The 27,234-nt window shown below is 58.9% G+C and overlaps 1 protein-coding gene across 4 annotated transcripts in view; it reads left to right on the top strand.

The window, feature by feature from the left end:
- PRKCZ (protein kinase C zeta) overlaps positions 1-27,234 on the top strand; it is a 113,448-nt gene that overhangs the window by 46,019 nt on the left and 40,195 nt on the right. For all 4 annotated transcript variants that reach the window (XM_071217825.1, XM_058304614.1, XM_058304616.1 and 1 more), the window contains one exon: positions 15,764-15,849. In XM_071217825.1, coding sequence (XP_071073926.1) covers positions 15,764-15,849 — 86 coding nt within the window. The remainder of the gene's footprint in view (positions 1-15,763; positions 15,850-27,234) is intronic.

The following is a 27,234-nucleotide window of genomic DNA, read 5'->3' as shown; positions in this document are numbered from 1 at the left end:
CGCGGCCAGCTGGGGGGAGAGTGGCCGTGGCTGGCCCCGCCCGGGGACAGGCGCTCCCGTTGTTTCCATAAATAGACTACTTCTTCCAGCAGTTTCAGGTCAGGGGGAAATGGAGCCGATGTCCAGCCCCCACCCAGGCCCCGCCCCAGCGCCGTCGTCCCTCGGTGGGTGCGCATCCCCCCTACCTGCCTTTCGTGCTGGGGAGGGCCCGACCTCGTGAGGAGGGGGTGTACACAGCTGCAGGAGTGGGATGCTCGCGGCCCCCACATTGGGGGCCTGGCCCCGGTGCCCCTCTCCTGACGCGCAGCTGCGCTGGGTCTGTGCCCTCCAGGGGCTCTTGGTGTGAAGCCCATTGTGCAGCCCCCGTGTCCGTGGTCTGTGGCAGCCCGTGGCTGGGTCCCCGGGAGCCTTCAGCGTGGCTTCAATTTGCTCTCCCAAGCCCACCTGAGGGTAGGGCCGAGAGCGAGCCAGCAGCGGCGCTGAGTCCACGGAGCGCGGCCACAAGTCCACGGAGCGCGACCAGAGCTCCGCTGGGCATGGAGACGGGAGAACCCACCACCTGGCACCAAGGGCTGCGGGGCAGGGTACACGTAGGTGCACGGGCTGCGCAGAGGGGCCCCCACCTGCGTCTGCAGCAGGCGCGGGGGCCGAGTGGGCACGGGACTGCAGCTGCCCAGTGGACCAAAGGCGCCGGGCCGAGGTCGGGGAGCGGCCCGGCCTGGGGAAGGCTCCCAGGTGCCACGATGTCTCACCACGGGGCTTCGGGGGGGAGCGGCCGACGGTCGGGAAGGGGCAGCCGTCGGGCTTGGCAGCCCGGGATGTGGCCGAGGAACGTCCTTCAGTGTTTCCTTGGTTTACAGGAGAAGCCCGCGCCCCCCTTCCGTCCACGCAGACGTGCTGTCCCCGCACCCCTGTACGGCCGTGGTGCGTGTCGCCCCGTGCGCCTGGCCTGGCCTGGCCACCGGCTTGCGGCTCTTCCAGCTGCGGTCTCAGAGCCTCCTTAAGGCCGAACGCGCCGCAGCGTGTGCTGTGCTCCCCTCGTCCCACGGCTGTTTTCGCCCGTGGGCTTTGGGGGGCAGTGCTGCCACGAACGGGGTGCAGACGGGGCTGCTCGAGTCCCTGCTTTCAACTCTCGGGGCCCATCCCCGGGGGCTTGCGGGGCCTGGTGGGGATTCCACGTTTAACTCTCTGAGGAGCTGACAAACCGTTTTCCACAGCAGCCGCCCCACCCGCTGCCCACCCACCGCCCCACCCGCGGTGCCCACCCCACGAGGACTTCCAGGTCCCTGCCTCCCAGCCAACACCCATTTCCTGTTTTTGATAACAGCCTTATCTCGTAGTGTTGATTTACATTTCCCTGACCGGGACAGTTTTGAGCAGCTTTTCTTGTGCTCCCCAAGTGCTTGATTATCTTTGGAAAAAAGTCTTTTTAAGTCCTCTGTCCCTTTTCTAATTAGGTCGTTGTCTTATAAAAGTTCTTTATTTTACCTGAGGTGTGGCTTGCAATTCTTTTCTCCCATTCTGTGGATTATCTTCTCTATTTCTTGAGCATTTCTCTTGCACAGAAGTATTTTGCTTGTGGTGACCGTGGATTTCCTGCAGGCCTTTGGCCCCCTGTCTGAGTCCACCACTGGGTCGCCTCGTGGCTCGCTTTCCAGCCTTGATCCAGCCGAGTTAATTCTGTGTGGAGCTGGACTTGCACATCATGATGACGTGAACCCCATCAGACGGCTGGGGAGCTGGGGGGCTGGGGGACAGGCTTTCGTTCTGGGCCTGACATCCCGGCTGCCGGGTGTTACAGGCGAGCGGGCAGGTGGCCCTGGGGGAGACAGGGACGTCCAGGCCCCCGCGTCTCGCCCGGGAAGGCCACGGCAAGCCATTCTGTGAGTCGTGAGCTGAGGGGGAGACTGTCGGTGTCTCGGTGTTAGTCCTTCCCGCAGGGCGTCACCCTTCACTGTCCGGTTCGTCCCTTCTCCAGGTGCGGCTGGCTTTTCCTCCCACCTGCCCGGGAGGGGCTGGGGGAGATGGAGTGGGACTGGGCAGGTGGTTTTTTAAAGCTTTTTAGTATGAAAAACTCCACCCTCTATAGAAGAAGAAAGAATCCAGTAACGTGGCCCTGTGTAGCCATCGCCGGCCCTGCCAGTCACCCTGGCCAGCCCCTGCCCCCAGCGCCCGATCCCGAGCGCCACGTCATCCACCAGTTGCGGCTCCCACAGACACGCAGCAGCGCCGACGGGGCTCTGGACGTCACCAGGTGGGCGGATGGTGTTCCATCCCTCAACTGTCTCAATTTAAAGAATAGTTGGAGGTTTTGAATCAGATTAAAATTGAAGTCCTGTGCCTTGAAGTCAGCTGACGTTTGCGAAGCCTTTTCTTGAATGTTCTAATTTGGAAATCATCGCAGACTCTTTGGGAATTGCAGAAATCGTCCCATGTTCTGCCCAGCCGCCTTCCCCCCACGGCGCCGTCACAGTTGCGTCAGGCCAGGGCGCTGGTGCGTCACCCCAGATCCTCAGCGTCACGTAGTTACCGGATTTTATCTAGGTTCTTGGCTATGCTGGAGAAGTGAATTTCAAGAGCACTCGGGTGAATTAGGCCAGTAATTTATTCAGGTAGGGAAAGAAGAGAAATGGGAGAAAATAACAGAGCAGGGGTCCCAGGTAGAGGAAGGGGCTGAAAAGTGGTAGAGGGCTGATTGACAGGCTCCAGTTTCCCATTATGGGTTATAAATCCCTAGATTTACTTGCGTGGCCACAAGGCAGAGGAAAAACGGCGAGAGCAGTGCGCAGAGCGTCCACCAGCGAGAGCGGCAGAGCAGGCCCGGTGCCTGCCCTTTGAACGGCCCATTTTCCCACCCTTTGCTAATGGCAGGGGAGGGGTTCCAGCTGTTCCACGCTTTGACTGCTTATTTCCCGTCAGTCTCCCAGGAGGGCCCACCCGGGGCTGCTCCCGCCTCTGGGGTAAGTCTTCCCAGGGGCAGAACCTCGGGGAGGGCCCTCCAGCTGCCGTGTCGGGGTTACTGTGTCCACGCGGACTTCGCGCCAGGTTCCAGATCCGTCTGGTTTGTTTTTTTTTTTTTTAAAGATTTATTTATTTATTTAATTTCCCCCCCTCCCCTGGTTGTCTGTTCTTGGTGTCTATTTGCTGCGTCTTGTTTCTTTGTCCGCTTCTGTTGTCGTCAGCAGCACGGGAAGTGTGGGCGGCGCCATTCCTGGGCAGGCTGCTCTTTCTTTTCACGCTGGGCAGCTTTCCTCACGGGCGCACTCCTTGCGCGTGGGGCTCCCCCACGCGGGGGGCACCCTTGCGTGGCACGGCACTCCTTGAGCGCATCAGCCCTGCGCATGGCCAGCTCCACACGGGTCAAGGAGGCCTAGGGTTTGAACCGCGGGCCTCCCATGTGGTAGACGGACGCCCTAACCACTGGGCCAAAGTCCGTTTCCCCCAGATCCGTCTGTTGACTCCCAGCACAGCCACCTCTTTTCTGCGTCTCGTATCAGGACACTTGGCACTAGATTCGGGCCCACCGGGGCCGCCGAGGACACTCTCACCTTGAGTCCTTCCCTCGATTCCACCTGCAAAGATGCTTCTTCCGAACGGCGTCGTGGTCACAGGCTGCAGGGCCTGCGTGGACGGAGCCTGTGGGCCCCCTTCCCACCGCGCCGACCTCTGGGCTTGTCTCAGATCCAGGGGCCGGGGCGGGTGGCGAGGACTCGGGGTTCCCTGTTGGGCAGGTCCACCTGTTGGGGGCCAGGGGCATGTCAGGGAAGGCTCCCCCCATCAGGCCAGGGGTCGGCCCAGCTCCGGAGGCTGGAGAGGCAGAACCTGGTGAAGAGGGGGAGATGCAGGTGTCTGGCAGACAGGTGGATGCACAGGGGAGGTCGTGAGGCCAGAGTGGAGCATCCGGAGGGAGCAGCTGGGGTGGAGGGAGCAGCTGGGGGGAGGGAGCAGCTGGGGGGAGGGAGCAGCTGGAGAAGGCAGCAGCTGGGAGGCGCCCTCCAAGGCTGACCCAGGACCCGTTGTGCCTTGTGCCCCCCCTGCCTCATCCACAGCGCATCTGTGGACCCCTGCAGGTGGGAGGCCCAGGTGGGTTGGCCCCTCCACGCTCCTGGGGCCCGGCTGCGCCTGGGGTTTGGGCCGGGGTCTCTGCAGATCCCGTGATTCGGGGCATGTCTTTAAAGGTTGGGGTTTGTCAAAGTGAAACAAAACGTACAACAGAAAGCACAGCCCCTCCCCGCCCCCCAGGCCCTGCGTCCTGCCCCAGAGGCGCGGGGGGCGGCGGCCGGAGCGCTCTCCCCGAGGCCAGCCCCCCGATCGTCTCCCGGTTTTCCCAGTCCCACTAGTGGTGGGTTTGGGGGAGCTCGTCCTGCCGGAGGTCGCCCCGGGGGGTAGGGGCGAGGCGCAGGCGAGACCCCCAGCGGCCGGCGGGCAGTGGTCTCACCGAACCCCCCCTGGAGACGGGCGTCCCGAGCTGCCGCGGCGTCCCCCACTCCCAGGATGGGCTTCTTGCCTCCCGACACCTGAGTTAGGGAGCCTCGGGCAGTTCCGTGTCCCAGTTAAATTGGCATCGTTGCCCCTCTTCGGTGGCACGTGAAGTAGCGGCGTTTCTGAAAGCCCGTGGCGTCCAGGCTGAAGGGAGGGTGTCTGCCACGGGGCATCCGAGGGAGACCCGGAGGCGGGGTGCTTCCAGGGGATGCGGCCGAATGAGGCAGGGGTCAAGGTCAAGGGTGTTGAGATAAAGAGGAGGGGGAGGGCTTGGGCCACCGTGCAGTGCACACTGTCGGGCGTAGAGGCTCATGCGACCCGATTTATTTGTGTGGGTTGAGTGTGGCACCTTAGGCGTCAGGCGAGTCCAGTGCTGGGAACAAAAGAAACGCCTTATTTTGTTGGGCAAAAAAGAGAATAGGAAGACACCGTAATAGCCAAACAGGTGCTGATGCAAAGGACTGGAAATCTGCTGGCTTTTGTAAAGGGTGTTTATTTGGAGTAGAAGCTTACCGTTACCAGGCCCCAAAGAGGCCGACGCAAAGCCGCCTTCTCACCAGAGTCCGTGGCCCCGCGTGGCAGCAAGATGGCGGCTGGTCTCTGTGAGGTTCGGCCTCCCACTGCAGGGTCAGCTGCAGACTATCAGGCGAACGGCTCTTCTCTCTGCCCGTGGGATCAAAGTTCTCTCTTCTGCTGTGTCTGTGGCGCTCACTCTTTTCTTGTGTCTTCTTGAGTGAGTGTCCATTTATTTCAGCCCACCGAGGGGCGGGGACTCAGCCCCGAGCCACGCCTTATGGACGTGATGGACTCAAAGCCCTAATCTTTGATCAGGCGAGCTTGAAACCTTCCAGCACGTTGAGTGACGTGAGCCAGACACCGGAGGACAGATGTTCTGGGGATTTCTCTGATGTGAAATACTTAGAATAAGCAAATTCATAGACACAGCAGAATCGTCGTCACCAGAGTGGGTAGAGGGCCTGGGGAGTTACTGCTGAGTAGGAGTTTGGGTTTGGATGAGGAAAAGAGTCTGGAAATAGATAGTGGCGAAAGTTCCACAGTATCGTCAACACACTCAGGGTCCAAGAATTGTCCACAAAAATGGTTACAGTGATTCTTGTGTATGTTTATCCAATTAAAAATAAATGAGTAACATTTTAAAAATCAATCTCTATAATTCACTCTATTAACAGAATAAAAGAGAAAAGCTGTAGCGTCTCAACAGATGAAAAAAGGCACTTGATAAAACCTGATACGATATGTGATAGGAACTTGGAACCGGGAGTAAAAGTCAACCTCCTTAACCGAGGAAGGGAATGTCTACGGACGTCGTTCGCAAACACCGTCCAGGAGGTCGGGGCAGGAGGACGTGGCCTCCACCCCGCCTTCTGCGTTCCCCTGAAGCCCCGGGCGGGCGGTGGGCGGTGGGTGAGGGTGTCTGGGTTGGAAGGAGGGGGTCCAGCCGCCGCTCCCCCCGTCTGGAGATGGTGTCGGTTGTGATAAAGCCGAGGCCTGCGCGTCTCTTAGTCCAGGTACAGCCAAATAGGAAGTGAGACTGCGGAAGTCGCACCGTAGAGCAGTGCGAAGCGCAGTGCCTGCAGCAGGGCCGCCTCTCGGCGTCAGCGGCAGACGTCACGGAATCCGCCACCTCGTGCGGGAGGCAGTTCTCCCCATCTCGACCCGTAATTCCAAGTGATCGAAGTAAAAATCCTTGGCACAGATGTGGCTCAGTGGCTGAGCACCGGCTTCCCACATGCGAGGTCCTGGGTTCAGTCCCCAGCCCCCGGTACCTCAAAGAAATAAAATAAAACAGAGGGAAGCGGATTTGGGTCAACGATAGAGCACCCACTACCACATGGGAGGTCCAGGGTTCAGTCTCCAGGGTCTCCCACCCGGGTAGTGAGCTGGCCCACACACAGTGCTGATGCGTGCAAGGAGTGCCACGCAGGGGTGTCCCCCGCGTAGGGGAGCCCCACGTGCAAGGAGTGCACCCCGCATGGAGAGCCACCCCACGTGAAAAAAGTGCAGCCTGCCCAGGAATGGCACCGCACACACGGAGAGCTGACATAGCAAGATGACGCAACAAAAAGAAACACAGATTCCCGTGCCGCGGACAACAACAGAAGCGGACACAGAAGAACACACAGTGAGTGGACACAGGGAGCAGACAATGTGGGGGGGGAGGAAGAGGAGAGAAATAAATTAAAAATTAAAATCTTTAAAACAAAAAACCAAAAATAAAAATTCGTATTGGGGGTTTTGAAAATAAGCCCATTGTGACGTTCGTGTGGATTGTGACGTGTCAAGAGCACAGCCGAGGGCCCCGGCACTCAGGGCAGTTGTGGTAAAGCCAGGCGGGCGGGGCCCTGCGGAGGTGGGCCCGATGGCGGAGCACCCACGTGCGGCCAGGGGCCGTGCCCATCACGCCTGCGCGCCGCGTCCCTCCTGGCTTGCTCCCGGAAGGACGGCTGGGCCGACTTGCCCTTCGCCCTCGGCCCTGCCCCTTGCGTGACCTTGCAGTCGTGGGCTGCCGGCTCGCCCACCACCGCCCGGGGCCTCCGGCCTTCAGCCCCGAGGCCGGCTCTGGTCCCGTCCAGTGCAGAGGCAGCAAGCGGTCCTAAAACGCATCCCTGGGGGAAGCCCCCTGGAAATAGGCTGTGTCCAGGCAGGGCTGCTTGGGCATCGGCATGTGTTTTTGCAGAGATGTTCTGAGACATTCGCTGGCCTTCCGGCGATTTCCTGCAAGCATAATTCACGTCAGCCCAGTGTGGAAGCGACTGGAAAGCAGAGCAGTTACAGCATAACCCCTTCCCGAAGCACCCAAGTGGCCACCCCGGCCCCTGGAGTCCTGTCAAGGGGCACACTGAGGCCCGAGGATGGCTCCTGAGCCTCCTGGGCCCCGAGGGCCGCCCTGGCTGCCCGGGGCAGAGTGCTCCTCGGGGCGCGTACAACGACAGACGTGTGCCCCTCGCCGCGCTGGAGGCCGGAGCTCAAAGCCGGGGCGAGGCAGGGCCGCTCCCTCCAGCCTCGGGGGAGGGGCCTTTGGCGCCCGGGGCCCACGCTGCAGCCGCCTCTGTCCCGTGTCCCGTGGCTCGTCCGTCTGTGTCCACACGTCTTCTGTCGGGCTAGGACTCAGCCGGCTTCACGGTGACCACGTCACTGACCAGTTCCGTCTTCAGTGACTCCTTTCCAAGGGCACGTTCTGAGGTGCGGGGTGAGGGCTTGGACGGGTTTTGGGGGAGCCCCCAGGCTCAGCCATGGCTCCCAGGAAGCAGGAGGCGCCCGTGCGTCAGCGTCTCACTTAGAAACCCACGCAGCCCCTGGCACTCGGCGCTCGTTTTATCCTTGGTGAAGGTGACCGAGCAACCGCCTGGACAGGGAGGGGTGTGGGGACAGCCCCAGCGGAGGGTCTTGGGGCGCCCTGGGGGTGCGGAGCTGCCACCCGCCTGCCCCGGCTTGCCACGATCACCTCCTGGCCCCTTCGGAGTGGGGCGGGCGCGTCGGCCTCGGCAGGTGTCCTGTGGCCTCGGCGCGTCCCTGCCCCCCTGCGCCAGCCCAGTCAGTCCTGCCGGCCCCCCTGTGCGGAGGCTGGGCCGCACGTTTGCACGTCCGTGTGGGCTCCACAGCGTCTCTGCTGGCTCCGTCGGGGACCATGTCCGAGCACCAGAGCCGAGTCCACATCGCCCCAGGGGTCAGTCGGGGTCCTGCGTGTCGCCCTGCTGGGGGCCGTGACCTCCGACCCTCAGGCTGGGCGGTGGCCCCTCCTGGGATGGCCGCGGTCAGTGCAGAGCCTGGCCAGCTGGACTGTGGCGAGGAGGTGGGCGCAGCCGCGCGGTGAGCGAGAGCAGCGGCTGTCCACACGAGCGCCCACTGGGCTCTGGGCTTCTTGGTTTATCTAGTCCCTGCGGCGACTTCGCACGAGACCCCTTCCCTGCAGCGGGATCGTGGGGAAGGGGCCGGAACGCGTGTGGCTCGTGTGGACAGGGCCCCAGTGGCACGTGCTCCTCGGCCGAGGACCGGTCCGTCAGGCCCAGCTCGGGGGGAGGCCCCGGGGCCGGGCGTCCCCTCGTATCTCAGGGTCATCGTTAACGGTTTACAAGCTTTGTGTTTTTAATCTGATTCTCAACCGGGAGGTAGGAGAGCGGTCAGTACAGGAAGCTGTGTTGACGCGCATCGGGCCGTGCCTCGTGGGGGTGCGTCTTCACCTCCTGGCAGCCCGGCCCACGCGCCGGCCACAGCAGCCGACCACGAGGCCACCAGGGCTGCTGTGCGCGCCCTCCCACCCACCCCGCACACACACGTGCACACGCCCCGTATGCACACACACACACACACACTGCGCGCACACATGCACATACTCACCTTGCACAGGTGCACACGCCCCTGTACACACATGCAGTACTCACCTTGCACACACACTGCACACACCTGCAAATACCCGTGACGTCCGCATCTCTCCCCGCGGTTCCTTCGAGCAGCCGGGGCCTTCTCTGCCGCACCTCCCGTTCTCCCACGTCTTCCCCTCACCCAATGTCGGTCAGCCAAAGGGGCGCTGATGCAAAATACCAGGAAGTGGTTGGTTTTTATAAAGGGTGTTTATTTGGGGTAGGAGCTTGCAGATACCAGGCCATAAGGCATAAGTTACTTCCCTCACCAAAGTCTATATGGAGCAAGATGGCTGCCGGCATCTGCGAGGGCTCAGGCCTCCTGGGTTCCTACGTTCCTGGGGCTTGCTTCTCTCTGGGTTCAAGGTTCCTTCCTCCCTGGGGCTTTTCCTCTGTGAGTTTACTTTCCAGGGCTCCAGTTGAAGTCTTCAGCATCAAACTCCAACATCAAAACTCCAACATTAAAATCCCTAACTCTGTCCTTTGCGTTTTATCTGTGGGTCCCACCCACCAAGGGGCAGGGACTCAACGCCCTCATCATAACTCCATCATGCCCAGGTACAGCTCGGGTTAGAAACATAATCCAGTATTTCTTTCTGGAATCCCTCAATAATATAAAACTGCTGCACCCAGCTACGGGGCCGTTAGGCTTTTGGATTGGCCGTCGCAGCGCCCTGCTGTCCTGGTGCCGCGTTCTCTTCTGGTTCGCTGCAAAGGCGACAGGCCAGCCTGGGCTGCCGTCAGAAGTGCAGGTGTTTTAACTTTTAAGCTGACAGTCCCAGGGTTGAGAAGAACGTCTACACCTGGGCATCAGCCGGCGCCCCTGCACCACAGACGCCTGCGGCCCCCGCCCTCACCTGCGGCCCCCTCCCTCACCTGTGGCCCCCTCCCTCACCTGTGGCCCCCGCCCTCACCTGCGGCCCCCTCCCTCACCTGTGGCCCCCGCCCTCACCTGCGGCCCCCTCCCTCACCTGCGGCCCCTGCCCTCACCTGTGGCCCCGTCACCTGCGGCCCCTGCCCTCACCTGCAGCCCCCCGCCCTCACCTGCGGCCCCACCTTCACCTGTGGCCCCCGCCCTCGCCTGCAGCCCCCCGCCCTCACCTGCGGCCCTCCCGCCCTCACCTGTGGTCCCCTCCCTCACCTGTGGCCCCTGCCCTCGCCTGCCCGCGCCCCTGCACCCCTGACGCCTGCGGCCCGACCTTCGCCCCCAGCTCTGGGGCCTCGGTTTCCTCTCTGAACCCTGCCCCCCCGGCTCTCCGGTTTCACCCGGCTACAAGGGACCCAGCGGAAGGCTCTCGACCACCCTGACCCCGCTCCGCTGGTGGGACATCCTCAGGCCCTGCCGGGGGTCACCCGTGGGGACGGGCCGGCTCTGAGGACACGGTTGCTTTGGGTACTTCCAGCGCCACCGCAGGGGGCATCGGCTACAGGGGCCGCAACGCCCCAGACCCCAAAGGGTCCCAGCCTGACTCGATGCTAGGTTTTTAAAAATGTGTTTTCTTCTCTCGACTTGTCAGAGCGCTCAAGACACCAGGTTGCCGTGGAAACAGAGCTCGTTAAAATTCACCCGGGCCGTCCTAATTATAGAATTCCAAAGAAAAGCCGGGGCTTCTCCTGAGGTAGTCTGAGCGGGGGCTGGAAGGAGGAAAGCAGGCCACGCTTGCCGGACGCTGCCGGGCCCGTGTTGTCCGGGACTCCACGTGGGGTCAGCGTGTCCCCTTCAGAGGCATGCCAGCCGCTGCCCGGAAGGCGCCGGAACGTGCTCAGGCCCACTCCGGCAGCCCAGGCACCCCACCTCGCCAGAGCTCGGCCTCCCACGCAAACGAGCAACTGGGGGCGTCCTTGCGCCACGGCACCTCCACGTGAAGGGCGTCGGTGAGGTCGCCGCCCGGGACGGGCAGCTGTGTCCACTCCTGCGTCTCCTTGTCCCCACGTCCCCTGGCTGCCTCGGGAGCGTTGTCCACCAGAATCGTCTCCAGGGGCATCAGCAAACAACGGCGCGGCCTGGCAGCACCGTGGCCGGTGGGCAGGAGCAGCTGGGTCCACCCCAGCCCAGGTGGAGGAGAGGGGCTCGGGGCCTTCGGTCAGGGAACCTTCTGGAAAAGTGTCCAGAGTTTGAAAGATTTTGTTGTGTTTTTTTTATTATTTATTTCTCTCCCCTTTCCTGCCCTCCCCTCCCTTGTCTGCTCTCTCTGTCCATTCGCTGTGTGTTCTTCTGTGTCCACTTGTGTCAGCAGCACGGGAATCTGTGTTTCTTTTTGTTGCGTCATCTTGCTGTGTCAGCTCTCTGTGTGGGCGGCGCCATTCCTGGGCAGGCTGCACTTTCTTTCGCGCTGGGCGGCTCTCCTTATAGGTGCGCTCGTTGCGCGTGGGGCTCCCCTACGCGTGGACACCCCTGCGTGGCACGGCACTCCTTGTGTGCATCAGCACTGCACATGGGCCAGCTGCACACGGGTCAAGGAGGCCCGGGGTTTGAACCGTGAACCTCCCATGTGGTAGACGGACGCCCTAACCACTGGGCCAAGTCTGCTTCCCAGATTTTGGTTTTTGGTGGTTGCCGTCGTGGGAATGTTTTGGTTTCTCCAGGAAGGTGCTCACAGCTGACTCAGAAGTCCAGGCCGTGACCCCATCTGCGCACGAGAAAAACGTCAGACCGAGTCAGGTGCTCTCGACAGCTGCCGGCCTCGGGCATAAGGGAAGTGGGAGGAACCCCCGCAACCGCGACGGTACACGTGAGTGGGGTCCTGGGTGGGAGCTGGGGGCCTCAGACACGAGGATGCAGCCTGGGTGCTAGACATTGGGACCAAGGACGCCTGGACGCAGCCCGGACGCTGGCAAAGTGGACACTTGCTGTAAGGACAGCACTGGACCAGTGTGGGCGGCAGCAGTGGACGCCGGTGCCGTGATCCCCGCACACTGTTCTCCGCTTTCTTGGCAGTTTTTATGCCAATGTAAGTGTGTCCTAAAAAACAAAGTTACAGGAAGTGAACGTGGCTCAAGCGATTGAGCTCCCGCCTGCCGCACGGGAGGCCCTTGTTTGGTTCCCGGTGCCTTCTGGAGAAGACGAGCTGGACAGCGAGCTGGCGTGACGGGCTGGCATGGCCAGCGGACACAGCAGGGAAGTGGATGTGGCTCGAGTGACAGGGCCTCCGCTTGCCCTGTGGGAGGACCCAGGTTCAATCCCTGGGACCGCCTGGTGAAAAATAAGAGAAAGCGTGTCTGCGTGGCGTGCTGAGTGCCTGCGTGAGTGCCCACGCGGTGAGCCAACACCCGCGCAAGTGCGTCGCGCAGCAAGATGACGACACAGCAAGAGAGAGAGTCAGGGTGAAGCGCAGCAAAGACCAGGAACTGAGGTGGCGCAATTGAAGGAAACTGTCTCCACGTCAGGGGTCCCCAGAATCGAATCTTGGTGAATCCTAGAGGAGAGAAAATGAGAAGAGAAGACAATAAGAGAAATAGATACAGAAGATCACACAGTGGATGGACGCAGACTGGAAAAACTGAGCCGGGGAGCAGGAGGGGGAAAATAAATAAGTCTTACTTAAAAAGAAAAAAGATGAGCCACAAAGAGAACGATGATGAGAGACACAGCGGGCAGGAGCTGAGGTGGCTCAGGTGACTGAGCTCTTGTCTCCCGACTGGGAGGTCCTGAGTTCGGTTCCTGGGGCCTCCTGACGAGCAGACACAGAGCACACAGCAAACGACAAAGAGCGGACAGCGGCGGGTCGGGGCATAAATGAATGAAATAAACCTTTAAGGAGATCAAAGTTGTCGCCAAGAGGACCAGGCGGGTCTGACTGAAGCCCGGCGGCCGTGGAGATGCGCAGGCGCCGGCTTACGTGGCAGGATGTCACAGCGGCCTGCGTGGCTCCAGCCCGTGACGTCTTGGCTGCTGTTGTCCACTTGGCAATTGGCCGTGGGGCCGCTGTGTCAGGGGCTCCCGTCGTTGCCTTCACTGCGTTCTCCCCAGGTCAAGGCTGTGCGCCCGGTGCCGCCGGCTCGGTGGGTGGGGCCACGGCATCAGGCCCCCACCAGGGCTCCGAAGGCTCCTGCCAGGGCAGTGGCGCAGCCGCCGAGCCGACGGGCACGGTGGGCGTGGGCTGCCCTGGCCCCTGGGCTCAGCCGGGGACCTCTCACTCGGCCTTTCTGAGGCGGCCCCGCCCACCCACAGCCACGTGCCAGGGTCCTGCTGCGTGGTGACTTCAGCTAGTTGCTCCGGTGGCAGCTCCACGGCTGCGATAGCGCAACACTCAGCGGTCATGGGCCACAGGTTGTGCAACAGCGTCAGCTCGTCTCCTCTTACGAGGGTCACTGCTCCAAATTGTTCTTCTTAGTGGGCAGGGAGGAAGTGGTGCGGCCTGCACGTGGCCCAGCACGTGCCCAGCACATGGCCTTGTACGCGGCGGCCCTGCATGTGGCCTCAAGTAGCCCCGCGCAGCAAGTGCCTAGCACGTGACCCTGCACATGGCCTCATGTAGCCCTGCGCAACAAGTGCCCAGCACGTGGCCTGCGAGTGGCCCTGCACGTGGCCTGCACATGGCCTCAAGTAGCCCCGCGCAGCAAGTGCCAAGCACGTGGCCCTGCACGTGGCCCTGCACGTGGCCTCATGTAGCCCTGCGCAACAAGTGCCCAGCACGTGGCCTGCGAGTGGCCCTGCACGTGGCCTGCACATGGCCTCAAGTAGCCCCGCGCAGCAAGTGCCAAGCACGTGGCCCTGCACGTGGCCTGCACGTGGCCTCATGTAGCCCTGTGCAGCAAGTGCCCAGCATGTGCTCGGCTTCGAGGTCAGCCGCCCGCTCAGGTCGACTTCCTGGAGGATTGGCAGGACTGCGCCGGCATCTCCCGCATGCGGCCGGGTTCTGGGCCCGTCACGGGCACACGCGCGCCTGCTCCTCGGCCACCTCGTCACCTGGGTTCTGCCCAGTCAGCGGCCTCCCCGGGCCGTCGCAGCTCCGCGGTCTCCATCGGCGACCTGGCACGAGGCCATCGCATCCTGTCCTGAACTCGCGCCATCGAGCTGAGCAAGTTTCGTCCCTCCGCGGCGTCGGCCCCCACGCGAGGGCACCGGTCAGGGCCCACGGGCGCGCGAGGAGTGGCCGGCTCTGTCTGTGCGGGGATCACGGGCCCCGCGCCCCCTCGCCTGTGTCCTGGGGGCCGAGTTGTGCTTTGGGGTTCAGGCCCCGGCGCGTGGGTGTCCGGCGCCCTCGTCTCACGTGTGTGGGTGGGCACGTGGAAGCAGAGGTCGTCCACAGCCGCTGCCTGGCTGGCGGAGGGACCTCGCGTGGCCCACGTCCGCACGTTCACCAGGTTTCGTGGCCCTGCACCGTGGGCTGAGCCCCCCCCCGGGCCGGTTCCAGGGCGCCACACGGAGGCCTCGTCTGTGTCCTGCCCCTTTCCGCCCCCAGCGCCCGCGGTGACAAGCCCAGCACTGTCCACCCGCCTGCTCGGCCTGGATCACCAGTTGGCGAGTGGAGACGCACCAGCCTCGCCACGACCGCGCACCTCGGCCCCCGGCTCCGCGGGCTCCACTTTCCCTGGATTTGGGAGTTCCTCCCACACTTCCTCCTGATTTTCCTTACTCTCCGAGGAGCTGGTCTTGCGTTTGGCGCGAGGCCGGGACTCAGCTCCCCTCGCCGTTTGTGGCGCCCCCCCCAGCCGGGCCCCTGACCTCCTGGGCACAGGCTGCCCATGCTCCATGTCTTCCAGCATCCATTGGGCAGTTCTCGAATTTTCGTAGCTCTTCTGGGCAGAGCAGCGAGCCCAAAGCCCTGCGGCCGGTCTGTCCCACAGTTGGGGCGTGAGCGGGCGGTGGGCCGGAGGGCCGGGGGTGGCAGGAAGTGCCATCGCCGCGGGCAGAAGCGTGTTGGGGCCTACCCCTGGCATCCTGCCGCCCCGCGGGCCCCGGGCCTGAGGCCAGAGGAAGGACATCTGGGGTGGGGGGGCGGGGGCGGTGCTGCTCCCGTGGGCTCGGCCGAGGGTCGGGGGCCCCCGGGCCCCCTGGAGCCCAGGCCGCGGGGGGTGGTGCACGGCCAGCCGCTGTGGCCCGCGGGCTCGGGCGCGCTCCCCGAGAGCCGGCCTCTCGGTTTCCTGCTCGGTTTCCCATTTAAAGGAAGAGAAGCAGGTTTTGCAATCACCGTGACCCGATTTCGGCAGGTTCCAGCCCAAGCTGGTAATTTGCTTGTTTTAAAAACATTCCGTTACAATTTCCACATTAGCCCGTCCCCGGCACCTTCCTGACGCTCGTGAGGGTGGCCCCTGCCGCAGGATTTCATAAAAGCACAAAGCTCTCCATTGTGCGCCACACTTGTGAAGGCTCTTTTCGCAGACGCTTGTTTCAGAGCATTTTGGAGGGGCGAAGTTAGGAGCGTTTTTAAGGAAAAATAAAACCCGCCGTTCTGGTGGTAAATTTAGCCTGGCGCTTCTCACACGAGGCGTTATTCATCGCAGCTTTGAGTTACGTCGTGCCTGTTCCAGGGATGACGCTGTGGTGGCTTGTGATTCGGAAATTTAACTTGGTGGCCGTTTGCTCACTTCTGCCTCCCTCGGCGGTTACGTGCGGGTGGGCGGCGGTGCCCGCACGGCAGGGCTCTGCTCGGCAGGAGCTGCCCGGAGGACGGAGGCTGGCAGGGGGAGCGAGGCAGGACGAGCAGGGCCCGGAGGGCCGCACGGCGCGGTGGCCGGTGCCCGGTGCCCAGCCCCGCCCGAGGGGACACCGCGCGCCGCAGCAGAGGGAGGGCGTCCCCGACCCCGCCAGGGCCGCGGGCTTTCCGGGCAGCCCCTGTGCCGTGACGAGACGAGGACCGAGTGAGCGGGCGGCGACGCGCAGCTCCCATGGCCGAGCCCAGGGGGACGTGGCGGGCGCGTGCCGTGCCCTTATGCCTTCTTGGTGTTCCTCCTAGAATCCATCTACCGCCGCGGAGCCAGAAGATGGAGGAAGCTGTACCGCGCCAACGGCCACCTCTTCCAAGCCAAGCGCTTTAACCGGGTGAGTGCTGCCGGGGTCACCGCCGGGCGGGCTCTGCCCTTCCACGTGCGCGGGGGCAGCGCGGTGGGGGCAGTGCGGCGGCCGGGAGCGCCTCCCCGAGCGAGCCCGGCGCAGGCTTCGGCTCAGCGTCTCCGCGGCTGCCCCTCCCACGGGAACGGGTCGTGGCCTCCGGGCCCCTTGGCCTCCTGCTTCTTGTCCAGCCGCTTCCCTTCCGCAGCTGGCTGCCTCCCCAGACGAGGCTTTTCAGGGCGCTCAGCTGCTCAGCGCCTCCTGCTGGGGTCCCCAGAGGACCCCGGGGCCGGCCGGGCCTCAGCTCAGTGTCCCCTCTCGCGCGCACTGTCGTGTGATTCCACCAAGGGGGTGAGAGGGGCGGTTCCGAGGGGCGAGGTGTCGCGGCCACGTCTGTGCAGGGAGGGCGAGGGGCCTGGCCTCGCCCCTCCCCTGGCAGCCCCCACCCTCCCTCCCACTCCGGGAGCCAACGGCCCACGGTCCACATTCACTTACGAGCCATGACACACATGGACGCCCCCCGTGCCTCAGCCTCCCCGTCTGCCTGGCGTGCGGGAGGGTGTGGCACGTGGCGCCGGCCTTGGGGGCTCAGCGTGTGGTGCGGTGGTCACGCCGTCTTGCCAGCCGCTCTCCCCTTTAGCCTCCGCTGGGCATGTCCCCCACCCACCCCGTCCCTGGCACGGCCCCCAGTGAGCGTGGACTGGATGCTCCTCTGCTCTGTGCTCCCGTGTCCCATCCTTGGGTCACCCTGGGCAATTTGGGGGGCTCGAGCCACTCTGCCTGGGGCGAGGACCCAGCTGGCAGTGCACCTGACCTGCTGTGGGCCAGGACTGGGGGTCTCAGAGGGCTCCTGGGTGGCCATGGAAGCACTGGGCTCCCCGAGAGCAGAGCCAGCGCCCAGGAAGGCGCAGGGGTGGCCTGCAGGGCCTGGAGGAGGAGGCACCACAGGCAGCTCTCGGAAGCCAGTGGAAAAGAACAGGGTGCAGAGGAGATGACGGGGACCCCCAGGCACAGCCTGTGCAGAGGGCCCCGGGACAGGGTCGGGGGGTGCTGGGCTATGCTCGGGCAGGAGGGCGTGGGTGGGTGGAGCGGTTTGGGAAGGCTTGTCCTCAGCCACGGCCGGAGGCAGCTGTCGGGGGCACCTGTGGGGCACAGCTCCTGGGAGGGCCGCAGCGCCCGTGTCTGCCGGGGCCCAGAATCTCACTGTCCCCCCGCCCCGGTCCCCTCCCTGCCTGCACATCAGCCGCCAGCCCCCTGGGCAGCAGGACCCGGGAGGGGCCCCGCCCGTGCCCCCGCCCACCTGCCCTGTGTCCGCTCCCCCTCCGTACCCCCCCAGCTGAGGCGGGCTGAGAGCCTGCGCCCCACGCCCCTGCCCCACCACCCGCTTCCCCAGCCCTGCGACCCCAGGGCCCTTCCCGCCCTCAGGCTTTCAGAGCAGCTCCCTCGGGCTGACCGCAGGGGCAGGGGCCACGGGAGCACCGGGCCCACCTCCCCGCCCCTAGTCCCCCTCCTCTGCAGTGGGCACCGTCCCCCAAAGGCCCGTGGCGGCCCCTCCTGCGGTCGTGCCGGGCGGGGCAGGGGTGTCTGTCCCCCGTTGTCTCCCACTTGCTGGACGTCAGGGGCACGTGCCCGTGGCTCCGTGACGGGTTCACCCACTTACCCTTGGAGGCGCCGCAGCTTGGCGTCGTGGAACCTGCAAGACCCAGCGGTGGGGAGAACCCACGAGAAGCGACCGTTTCCCACGTGCCTTGTGTGGGACCCACGGTTTGAAGTGGAAGGAGCCGGATGTCAGAGGTCTGCAGTCCCCGCCGGGGGCATTAGCGGCACCTGAAACGGCTCCAGGAAACTTCCAGAACACCTGAAAAGATTGTCCAGGAGGACCGAAGGGAGAGAACGTGCAGGTGTCTGCAGGAGCGAGGAGCGGCCGCCCCCTCCTCCAGGGGCCACGCCGGCCTTGCCACGAAGCCACCGCCCACGCATGACGTCCCACCGACCTCGGCGTGGTGCCGCTTCCCCCGCCTTGGCGCCCGGGCAGCGGGAGAACTGTCTCCAGCTTTGCCTTCGCTGGGGGGCGATGCAGCCACCTGGGCCGCAGGGGTGGGGCTGGGCAAGGAGGCGGCAGGGAGGCCAAACGCAGCCCGGGAGGGTCCAGACGTCCAGAACGAGGCCAGCAAGCGCCGGCTGTGGAGGGCGGGGGAGCAGCCAGCCTCACGCCCACGCGGGCCCTGTGGCCACGACTGGCCCTGGCCACGCAGCCTGGCCGAGGTGCCACCGGGGCCTGGTGGGACCCGGGGACGCGCCCGGAGTGGGAGGTTGCCGTTGCCGTGGGCTCAGGACGACGCCGTCAGCGTGCAGCCGGGCAGCGGGCGCCCCAGGCCTGTCCAGGGCGGCGGGGGACGGGGCTTCCTCAAACGGAGCGGCCACTGCTGTGCCCGCGATCGCCCCCGCGGCGCCTCCTGGTGGCGGCAGAGGCAAGTGCGGCCCCTCTTGGGTGCATCCTGTGGGAATCCCACAGAGGACCCCGGGGCCAGGTGGAAGCAGCCGGCGAGCGGGCGCCAGCGAGGGCGCAGCGGGCAGAGAGCGCACTGGGTGATCTGAGTTAGGAGAGTTCAGGTAATTCGGGCTTAAAAATTGTTAAAAATAGTTCAAATTCACGAGTTGCAGGTTTTCCTCTCCAATGGCACCTTCCCGGCGTGTTCGTAATTCACGTGTAGAATTCCAAAAAACCCTAGGGAGCAGGAGGCCTGCGCAGGAAGCAAACGCCGCCCGTTCGGAGTTGGCGCAGCCCCTGCTGCCCTTGGCGGTGGCTCCCCTGGCCACGTAGCATCTCAAGAGAAGGAACAGCTGATGCCCGCTGATTCGCAGAGGCACCGTGCGGCCGTGACTTTGCCCCGAATGTGGTCCAGATGTTGCAAATGCAGATGTTGAGTGGTGGCTTTGACAAAGAGCTAAACAGGTTATTTTTTAAAGTGTAATTAAAAAAAATGGTTTCATAAATGGCGACTCGTGTTGACGTGTGCTGCGCAGGGGGAGCTCCTCTCGTGCACTCAGAGCCGCCCGGCGGGGGCGAAGATGCGGGCGCCGGCACGGCGCCCACGGCCAAGGCCCCCAATGGGCCACCGTCCTGCACTGCGTTTCCGGCCATTTCCAGACGGAGCGGCATGATCGTCGCTCGGTCCCCTCGTGGGAATGCCTCGACTTGGAGTAAATCCTTCCCTTCTGATACCGAAGCTGATGGCAGTGTCGGCCCTCGAGCTCCCAGAAAGCTCAGTCAGCATTTAACGTCTGGGCGAGTCCGGAATCAACGACGCCCTCAGCTGCTTGGTTCCTGAGTAAAGTCTCTGCTGTCCTAAATAAACCTCCTGAAACAGTGAACGTTCCAAAGAAAGTCGAAGCCAAGCATGAGGGGTCCAAAACCTGTAGGTTAATATATGAGGGCGAGAGGGAATCTTCCGGAAGACCGGCGCAGACCCTTCCCTGCCAGATGAGGGCCGGGGGTGAGGGGCCTCAGCCAGGCTCCCGAGCCTGGTCGGGCAGAGCCGGGTGAGCAGGTGCGTCCGTCCCCGCCCGGGCGCCGCTTGGGTGCTGTCGCCTGCCCATCGTGTGTGTTCCACAGAACGCTGATTCACTTTTCATTGTGTTTTCTAAAAACTGGATTAAGAAATTTAAGTTTTACATCACCTGAAACCATATGTTGTAGTTGTCACCTTGGCTCACGTCAGGTAAAAACCAGAAGTCCAGGTACTGAAGCTTCCAGAGCTGCAGCGCGTCTGGCGCCTGCACTGCGAGTGCCGGTGCCTGAAAAAACGCGCCTGACGCGGCTCACGTGGCTCTGCCGCACGGTTCCTGCTGCTTCTGATCTCGCTGGGCTCCAGGATCCGAACCCGGCTAGACTCTGCCTGGGATCCGGAACATTCCCCCAAGCAGAGTGGATCTGGAAGGTGTGCGGTAGATGCCGGGAGCTTCGTAGGTACCGGCTGCGGCTGTTGTGCTCAGAGCCGCCACGCAGTGGCTTCGGCTCCAGGCACCGTCCCCTGCTGCCCCATTGCAGGCCCGGCGCTCCCCGTGGCCGGTAAAGCAGGTTGTGCGTGGGGCCTCGGTCCACATGCCCTTGAGTGGCGCCTTGGTGCCTTCGCGTCCCAGCCCGACGCATTGCTTGCCAGGTGTCCCTGCCCGCGTCCCCGCCTCCTGCTCAGCGCCCGCCAGAGCTCACGCGTCATTGCCCGCCGCATCTCCGCAGCCTTTGGGGAAGCCGCGCACCTCGAGGCTCCTGGCCTAAGAGGGTCTTCGATACGCTCTTCTTTAACTCACCCGACAGCAGCCTACGTGGGTTTTGCAGAAACCTGAGGCTGACCCTTTAAACGCCAGCAGCTTTCACACCTTCGCCATCTTCGGTTTAAAGCTTCCTAAAATGTGAAAAGGTCGTCCTTGTCTCCCAAACATCGGTGCTTCAGTCTGCCCTGAGGCCCGGGGCCCAGGGTCCAATCACAAAAAGATTTTTGGGGGAAGTGGATGTGGCTCAACAGATAGGGCGTCCACCTACCACATGGGAGGTCCACGGTTCAAACCCCGGGCCTCCTTGACCCGTGTGGAGCTGGCCCATGTGCAGTGCTGATGCGCGCAGGGAGTGCTGTACCACACAGGGGTGTCCCCCATGTAGGGGAGCCCCACGCGCAAGGAGTGTGCCCTGTAAGGAGAGCCGCCCCATGTGAAAAAAGTGCAGCCTGCCCAAGGAGTAGGGGTGCACCCATGGAGAGCTGACGCAGCAAGATGACGCAACAAAGAGACACAGATTCCGGGTGCTGCTGACAGAAGCGGGTGCAGAGGAGCACACAGCGAATGGACAGAGAGAGCAGACGGCGGGGGGTAAGGGGAGAGAAATAAATTTTAAAATCTTAGAAAAAAAAAAGACCTTTGGACTCCAAAGCGTCTCCTCTCAGGACTGGGACTGCTGGTGCTTTCCCTTGGGTCCTCCTAGCTGGGCCCCCTGCTGCTGCGGTCTCTGTGCCTCTACAGCACCTCTGGTCCCTTCCTGCCGTCCTGGGACGCGGCGCGGATGCCAGAGCCACCGGGCAGCGGCCCCGGGCGCGTTTGTGATGCGCGTCCCACTATGTCCCATCCTGCCAGGTCCCTCGCCTTGGGGGGCACAGACGGTCCGAGTCGGGCCGCCGCTCGGGGCGGGTCGCGTCGTCGCCTGTTGCGGCGCAGGTGGTGATTGTCTCTAGGCAGCGCGAGTGGTGCGAGCTCTGAGGCGCGGCCCCGGCCGCAGAGGCCTCAGGCGGGCAGGGGGCCCGTGAGGACGGCCGGTCCGCCGGGCGGGTGGGCGAGCCGGAGAGGCCCTTCACAGCTGGCCTCCCACCCGGGCGTGGCCCCTGCCACGGGCCATGCGCAAAGGGCTTCTGCGTCCGAGCACTGTGGGCCTGCTGGGAGGACGTGGGCCCCGCGTCGAGTGTCACCTCCCCGGGTGCCGCTGGCCTGGCTGAGGGGCCTGTGGCTCCTGGCAATGGGTGTCTGTGGCGGTTCTCAAACTTAACGGCCCAGGGAACCCTTTATTCCCAGCATCCCCCGGGACGCACCGTGGCTCAAGGCACGCTACCTTCCCTTCTTACTTTTTTGTATTTCTATGTTGCTTTATTCGATATTATTCTTGATTGTTTTTATTTTTACAAACTCTCCCCCTCCCTTGTGTCTCAGGATCAGAAATGGAGTGGCGCTTCTAAAGGGAGCTTTTTGGGGGTCAAAGCTCATAATTCCAAGGCCGGAAATGTCCAAACCAAGGCACCACCTTCTCACCCAAGTGGGGTCCTGCCACTTGGGACGCGTCTGCGGCCCTGGAGTCCTTGCTCTCTCACCGCAGGGCCAGGGATGGGGACGTCCTCTTTGTGTCTCGCTCTGTGTCTGCTTTTATCAGACCCAGCAAGAGTGCGGACACTCCTTGCGAATCACGCCTCACTGCGTGGTCTAAGCAAAAGGACCTTCCACCTCAGAGGTGGGTGGTTCAAGAGCGTAATGTTTCTCTTTTTGGAATTTGCCAAATTCAAGCTGTCACACCCGGTGACCCCTGATCTACTTTCTGTGAATTGGCTATTTCCAGGCATCTCTCGTGAGTGGCACTGTACCATCTTTGTCTATGCATCTTGCTTACCACGCTGAGCAGAATGGTTCCGAGGTGCTTACCTGTTGCATGCCTCGGGACTTCATTTTTACTTATGGCTAAATAGTTTCCGTTGTGTGTACGTGCCACATTGACTCTATCCACTCATTTGTCAGTGGACTTTTGAGTCATTTCCAGCTCTGGTTATCGTGAATGATGCTGCTATAAAGATCGATAGACAAGTATCTGTTTGAGACTCTGTTTTCACTCTCTTTGGGCAAATACCTACAGGTGAGATTGCTGGATCATATAGTAATTGTTTATTTTTTAATTTTTTAAAGAATTGCCATGTTCACACCAACAATGCACCAGAGTTCCAGTTTCTCTACCTCCTCTCTGACATTTGCTGTTTGCCATTTCTTAATAGTAATCCTTGTGGACATGAGTGGTATCTCATGGTGTTGATTTACATTTCCCAAATGGCTAATGAGGTTGAGCATCTTTCCGTGTATTTATTGGCCATTTGTATATCTTCCTTGGAAAAATGTCTATTGAAACCTTTTGCCCATTTTAAAATTGGGTTGTCCTTTTATTGTTGTATTGGAAAAGTTCCTTATTAAACCCTTGTCTAATATACGATTTGAGAGTATTTTCTCCCATGCCTTAAGTTGTCAATTCACTCTTGATAATTTTCTTCAATGTGGAAAGTTTTAAATTTTGATGAAATCACATGTCTGTTGTTTCTTTTGTTGTTCGAGTCGTGTCTAAGACTCGATTGCCGAATCCCAGCTCCTGACTTTGCCCCTAGATTGTCATCTCAGTGTCTTATCATTTTAGCTCTAATAGATCTGTCTATTTTGAGTTGATTTTTGTATGTGGTGTGAGGTAGGGGTCTAATTTCACTCTTCCGCATGTGTGTATGTGGTTTTTACACCTTGATTTGCTGAAAAGACTATTCTTTCCCCCTGCATATACTTAGCCAAAAATCAGCTGGCTGTAGATGTGTAGGTCTCTTTCTCGACGTTCAGTCTGCTGATGTATTTGTCTTTATTTGTGCGAGCACCACACTGTTTTGATGTCTGTCATTTTGTAATACAGTTTGAAATTGGGACGTATAAGTCCTCTGACCCTGTTGGCTAGTGTGGGCCTCTTTCAATTCTTTATATATTTGTGGATTGTTTTTTCTGTTTCTGCAAAAAAAGACTGCTGGAATTTTAACAGCGATTCCATTGAACTTGCATATGCTTTGTGAATACTGACTTTTTTTTAGGAGGTACCAGGGGTTGAACTCAAGACCTTGTACGTGGGAAGCAGGCACTCAGCCACTGAGCTACACCTGCTCCCCAGTGGAAGTTGGTTTTTTCATTTGTTTGTATTTAGGAGGTACCAGGAATTGAACCTGGGACCTCATCCATGGGAAGCAGACACTCATCACTGAGCTATACCAGCTCCCTGTATTAACATATTAACAATGTTAACTCTTAGAGTCTGTGAACGTGTGCATGTATGTTGTGATGGTTAAGTTCACCTGTCAGCCTCGCCAGGTAACGGTTCCCAGGTGTTTGGTCAAGCAAGTTCTGTCCTGATTGTTACAGTGAGGACGTTGCATGGATTTAAATCATCAGTATGTTGGTGACATCTATGGCTGATGACATCTACAACCAACGGAAGAGACTGCCTTCGACAATGAGAGAAATCTCATCCATTCAGGTGAAGGCCTTAAAAGAAAAAGTGATGGTTTCAGCAGTCAGAAGGGAGAATTTCCATCTCTTCTTCAGCCAGCAGCTTCTCCTGGGGAAGTCGCAGGGAACCTTTGCTGGGCTCCAGCGAGCAGCCTGCCCTGTGGAATTTGGCCTGTCCATCCCTGTGGTCACATGAGCCAATTTTTATAAAACCTCATAATAGTTACAGATTTCTCCTGTCGTTCTGTTTCACTAGAGAACACTGACTAATAAAGCTTTGCTAGCAGGAGTGATTCTGAGATACACATTCTTAGGGATGAGGTTTTGAAGTCGTTCTGGGGTTTCTGGAGTTGGTTCTCTAATCCGATTCGTCAAAGGCACTAATGCTCTATCTCCAACAATCAAGACGGCGTTGATGTCTGTGGCACGAGTTGGCAATGGAAACACGCAAAGTATCAGCACTAGATGCGGCTACTCAAATGCTTTTCAAGAGGCAAGGTTCTGGGTGAGCGTGTTTTTGACATTTTAACAGTTTTGTGCAGTTAAAAGATATACGGGTGCTAGCTGGCTGTTCCTAAATACGCGGAACACGGTTACAAAAGAGAAGGATGAGTTCAAGGCTTCAAATTCTCAACTTAAGAGCCACATAAATGACATGAAAGTTTCTATGTGTGCCCCAAAAGAAAATCTTATTTCGTGTAGCCGCAGACTTGAGATTTCGGAACACCAGACGCGGGGCCTCATCGTGGGAGTGGCAGAATTACAGCGTGAACTGCATTCCCCGCCTTGCGGGCTCTCTGCTGTTGAGGTGAGGGCATTGATCGGGAAAGAAAGGAATCCTGGAAGTCGAACATACAGGTTCATTATGATTGTGGTGAGAATATTGAAACCCTAGATTCTGCTGAGTTTTTGCCAGATAAACCTGTAATGGTCAGCGCTGAGGAATCAGCCACCAGGCCTCCAGCCTCCCCTGAGGAGAAGCCTCCGGCCTCCAGCCTCCCCTGAGGAGAAGCCTCCGGCCTCCAGCCTCCCCTGAGGAGAAGCCTCTGGCCTCCAGCCTCCCCTGAGGAACCGGCCATCACCCTCCACCTGAAGAGATTGATGCTGCTGTGTCTGATAAACCTGTATCCACCTCCCCTGAGGAAACAGCCCTCACTCCTCTGTCTGAAGAGGTCAACCCTGTTTCACCAGATAAAACCGCAGTGGAATGCCCTGAGGTAGTTGGCGTAGGAGACACTTCTAATTCTTCTGGTGACCCACCCCCACCGTCTCTGCTTTTTCCTAGTCCTCTAACCAAAGTCTCTGCAGCCTCCCAAAGGTGAAGGACCAAGTGTAACCCATGAGGAGTGTCACTGTACTCCAAAAGAACTGCATGGTTTTCCTAATTTATATGGACAGAAATAGAGGACTATGTGGTGGAATGGATGTAAGTGTGGGATGATGGTGGAAGGAATACGAAGTTGGATCAGGCTGCATTTATTGACACGGACTTTCTAAGCACATCAATATGCTCGAGGAGGAGAAGGACTCTGACAGTTTTAGGGTGGTTAGCTGAACATGGACCAAAATGTGGCCGACATTATCTGAGGTTGAAATGCCAAAACTACCTTGTATCCTATAGAGAAGGGGATCCAAAGGCTTAGAGAGATTGGAATGGGCAGTGGGAGAAAGCGGTAAATACAATGACATGTGACCAGTTACAGAAATGAGGGCTCTAGTAGTTATGACTATTTCTTCTTTGTTAAGAGTATGTTTATATATGTACATAAAGTATCTTTCTTCTCTACTTTATCTCTTTATCATATGACATAAATTGTACCAGCTTTGTATCATAGTATTTAAGTGACAGGATATTAAGTTTAAGAGTGAGTATTACAACAAGGACTTGGGAATGTTCTGGGAAAAGTTAGTACATTTCCAGTTATATACAGGACAGTTGAGTATTGTTAAGTGGAAATATGAATGTTATTGTTTTTGTTGGGAGATTAAGTATGGCTTAAAGATATGTGTATGGCTGCCAGGTTGACAAGGGATTGACTATAATGGTAAGTTCATGTATCAATTTTGCCAGGTGATGGTGTCCAGTTGTTTGGTCAAGCAAGCCTGATCTAATTGTTACTGTGAGGACATTTTGGGGACTTGAATCATTATGAAGCTGATTGCATCTATGGCCGATTACATCTAAAATCAGCTGAGGAGAGTACTTTCAACAATGAGAGAACTCTAATCAGTTAGAGACCATAGAGGAGAAGTGATGATTTCAGCACTCAGAGGGAGAATTTCCATCTGGACTTCAGCCGCCAGCTTCTCCTGGGGAGTTCACTGAAAACCTTCCTTCGAGTTTCCAGCTTGCAACCTGCCCAGCAGAATTCGGACTTGCCCATCCTCATAGCCATATGAGACAATTCTTTTAAAAATTTCATAATATTTACAGATACCTCTTATCAGCTCTCTTTCCCTAGAGAACCCTGACTAACACAAATGTCTTGCCATTTAGGTCTTCTTTAATTCCATAAAGCAGTATTTTATAGTTTTCAATATATGGGTCTTTTGTATCCATAGTTAAATTTACACCTATACATTTTATTCTTTTAGATGCCATTATAAATGGAATTTGCTTAATATCCTCTTAAGATTGTTCATTATTTGTGTATAGTAACTTGATTGGTGTTTTTTGAGTGTTGATCTTTTACCCTGCCACTTTGTTGAATTAATTTATTAGCTCTAATAGTTTTCTGTGGATTCCTTTGGGTTTTCTTTGTATAAAATCATGTCATTTGCACATAGAGATTGTTTTACTTTTTCCTTTCCAATTGGATGTATTTTATTTATTTTTCTTGCCTAATTGCCCTGGCAAGAACTTCTAGTATGATATTGAATAGCAGTGGATAAAATGGGCCTCTTTATGTCATTCCTGATCTTAGGAAGAAAGCGTTAAGTCTCTCAACATTGAGTATCATGTTATCTGTTGGTTTTCCATAAATGGCCTTTATCATGTTGAGAAGGTTCTCTTCTATTCCATCCTGTTCCCGAGTATTTTCATCAAGAAAAAGTGCTGGATTTTGTTGAACGCATTTTCTGCATCTATTGAGATAATCATGTGGGGTTTTTCCTTCATTCTGTTTATGAATGTAGTGTATTACATTGATTGATTTTCATATGTTGAGCCATCCTTGAATTCCTGGGATGAATCTCACTGGGTCATTGTATATAATTTTTTTAATATACTGTCTCATTCAGTTTGCTATTATTTTGTATATATATTCATAAGGGAAAATGGTCAGTAGTTTTTTTTTCTTGTAGTGTCTTTGCCAGGCTTTGATGTCAGGATAATGCTGGCCTCAAAGAATGAATTAGTATGTGTTTCCTCCTCTTGAATTATTTGGAAGGGTTTGAGAAGGATTGGTATTAATTTTTTAAAATTTTTGGTAGAATTTACAAGTGAAGTCATCTGATCCTAGACTTTTCTTGGATGGAAGGTTTTGTAAATTATCGTTTTAATCTCTGTACGTACAAGTTTACTGAGGTTTTCTATTTCTTCTTGAGTCAACTTTGGTAATTGATGTATTCCTAGAATTTGTTCCATTTCTTCTAGATTCT

The sequence above is a fragment of the Dasypus novemcinctus genome, chromosome 9 (assembly GCF_030445035.2).
Source record: "Dasypus novemcinctus isolate mDasNov1 chromosome 9, mDasNov1.1.hap2, whole genome shotgun sequence".
Taxonomy (NCBI): Eukaryota; Metazoa; Chordata; class Mammalia; order Cingulata; family Dasypodidae; genus Dasypus; species Dasypus novemcinctus.
The sequence above is the reverse complement of the archived record's forward strand: the minus strand, read 5'-3'. Positions and strand labels throughout refer to the sequence as shown.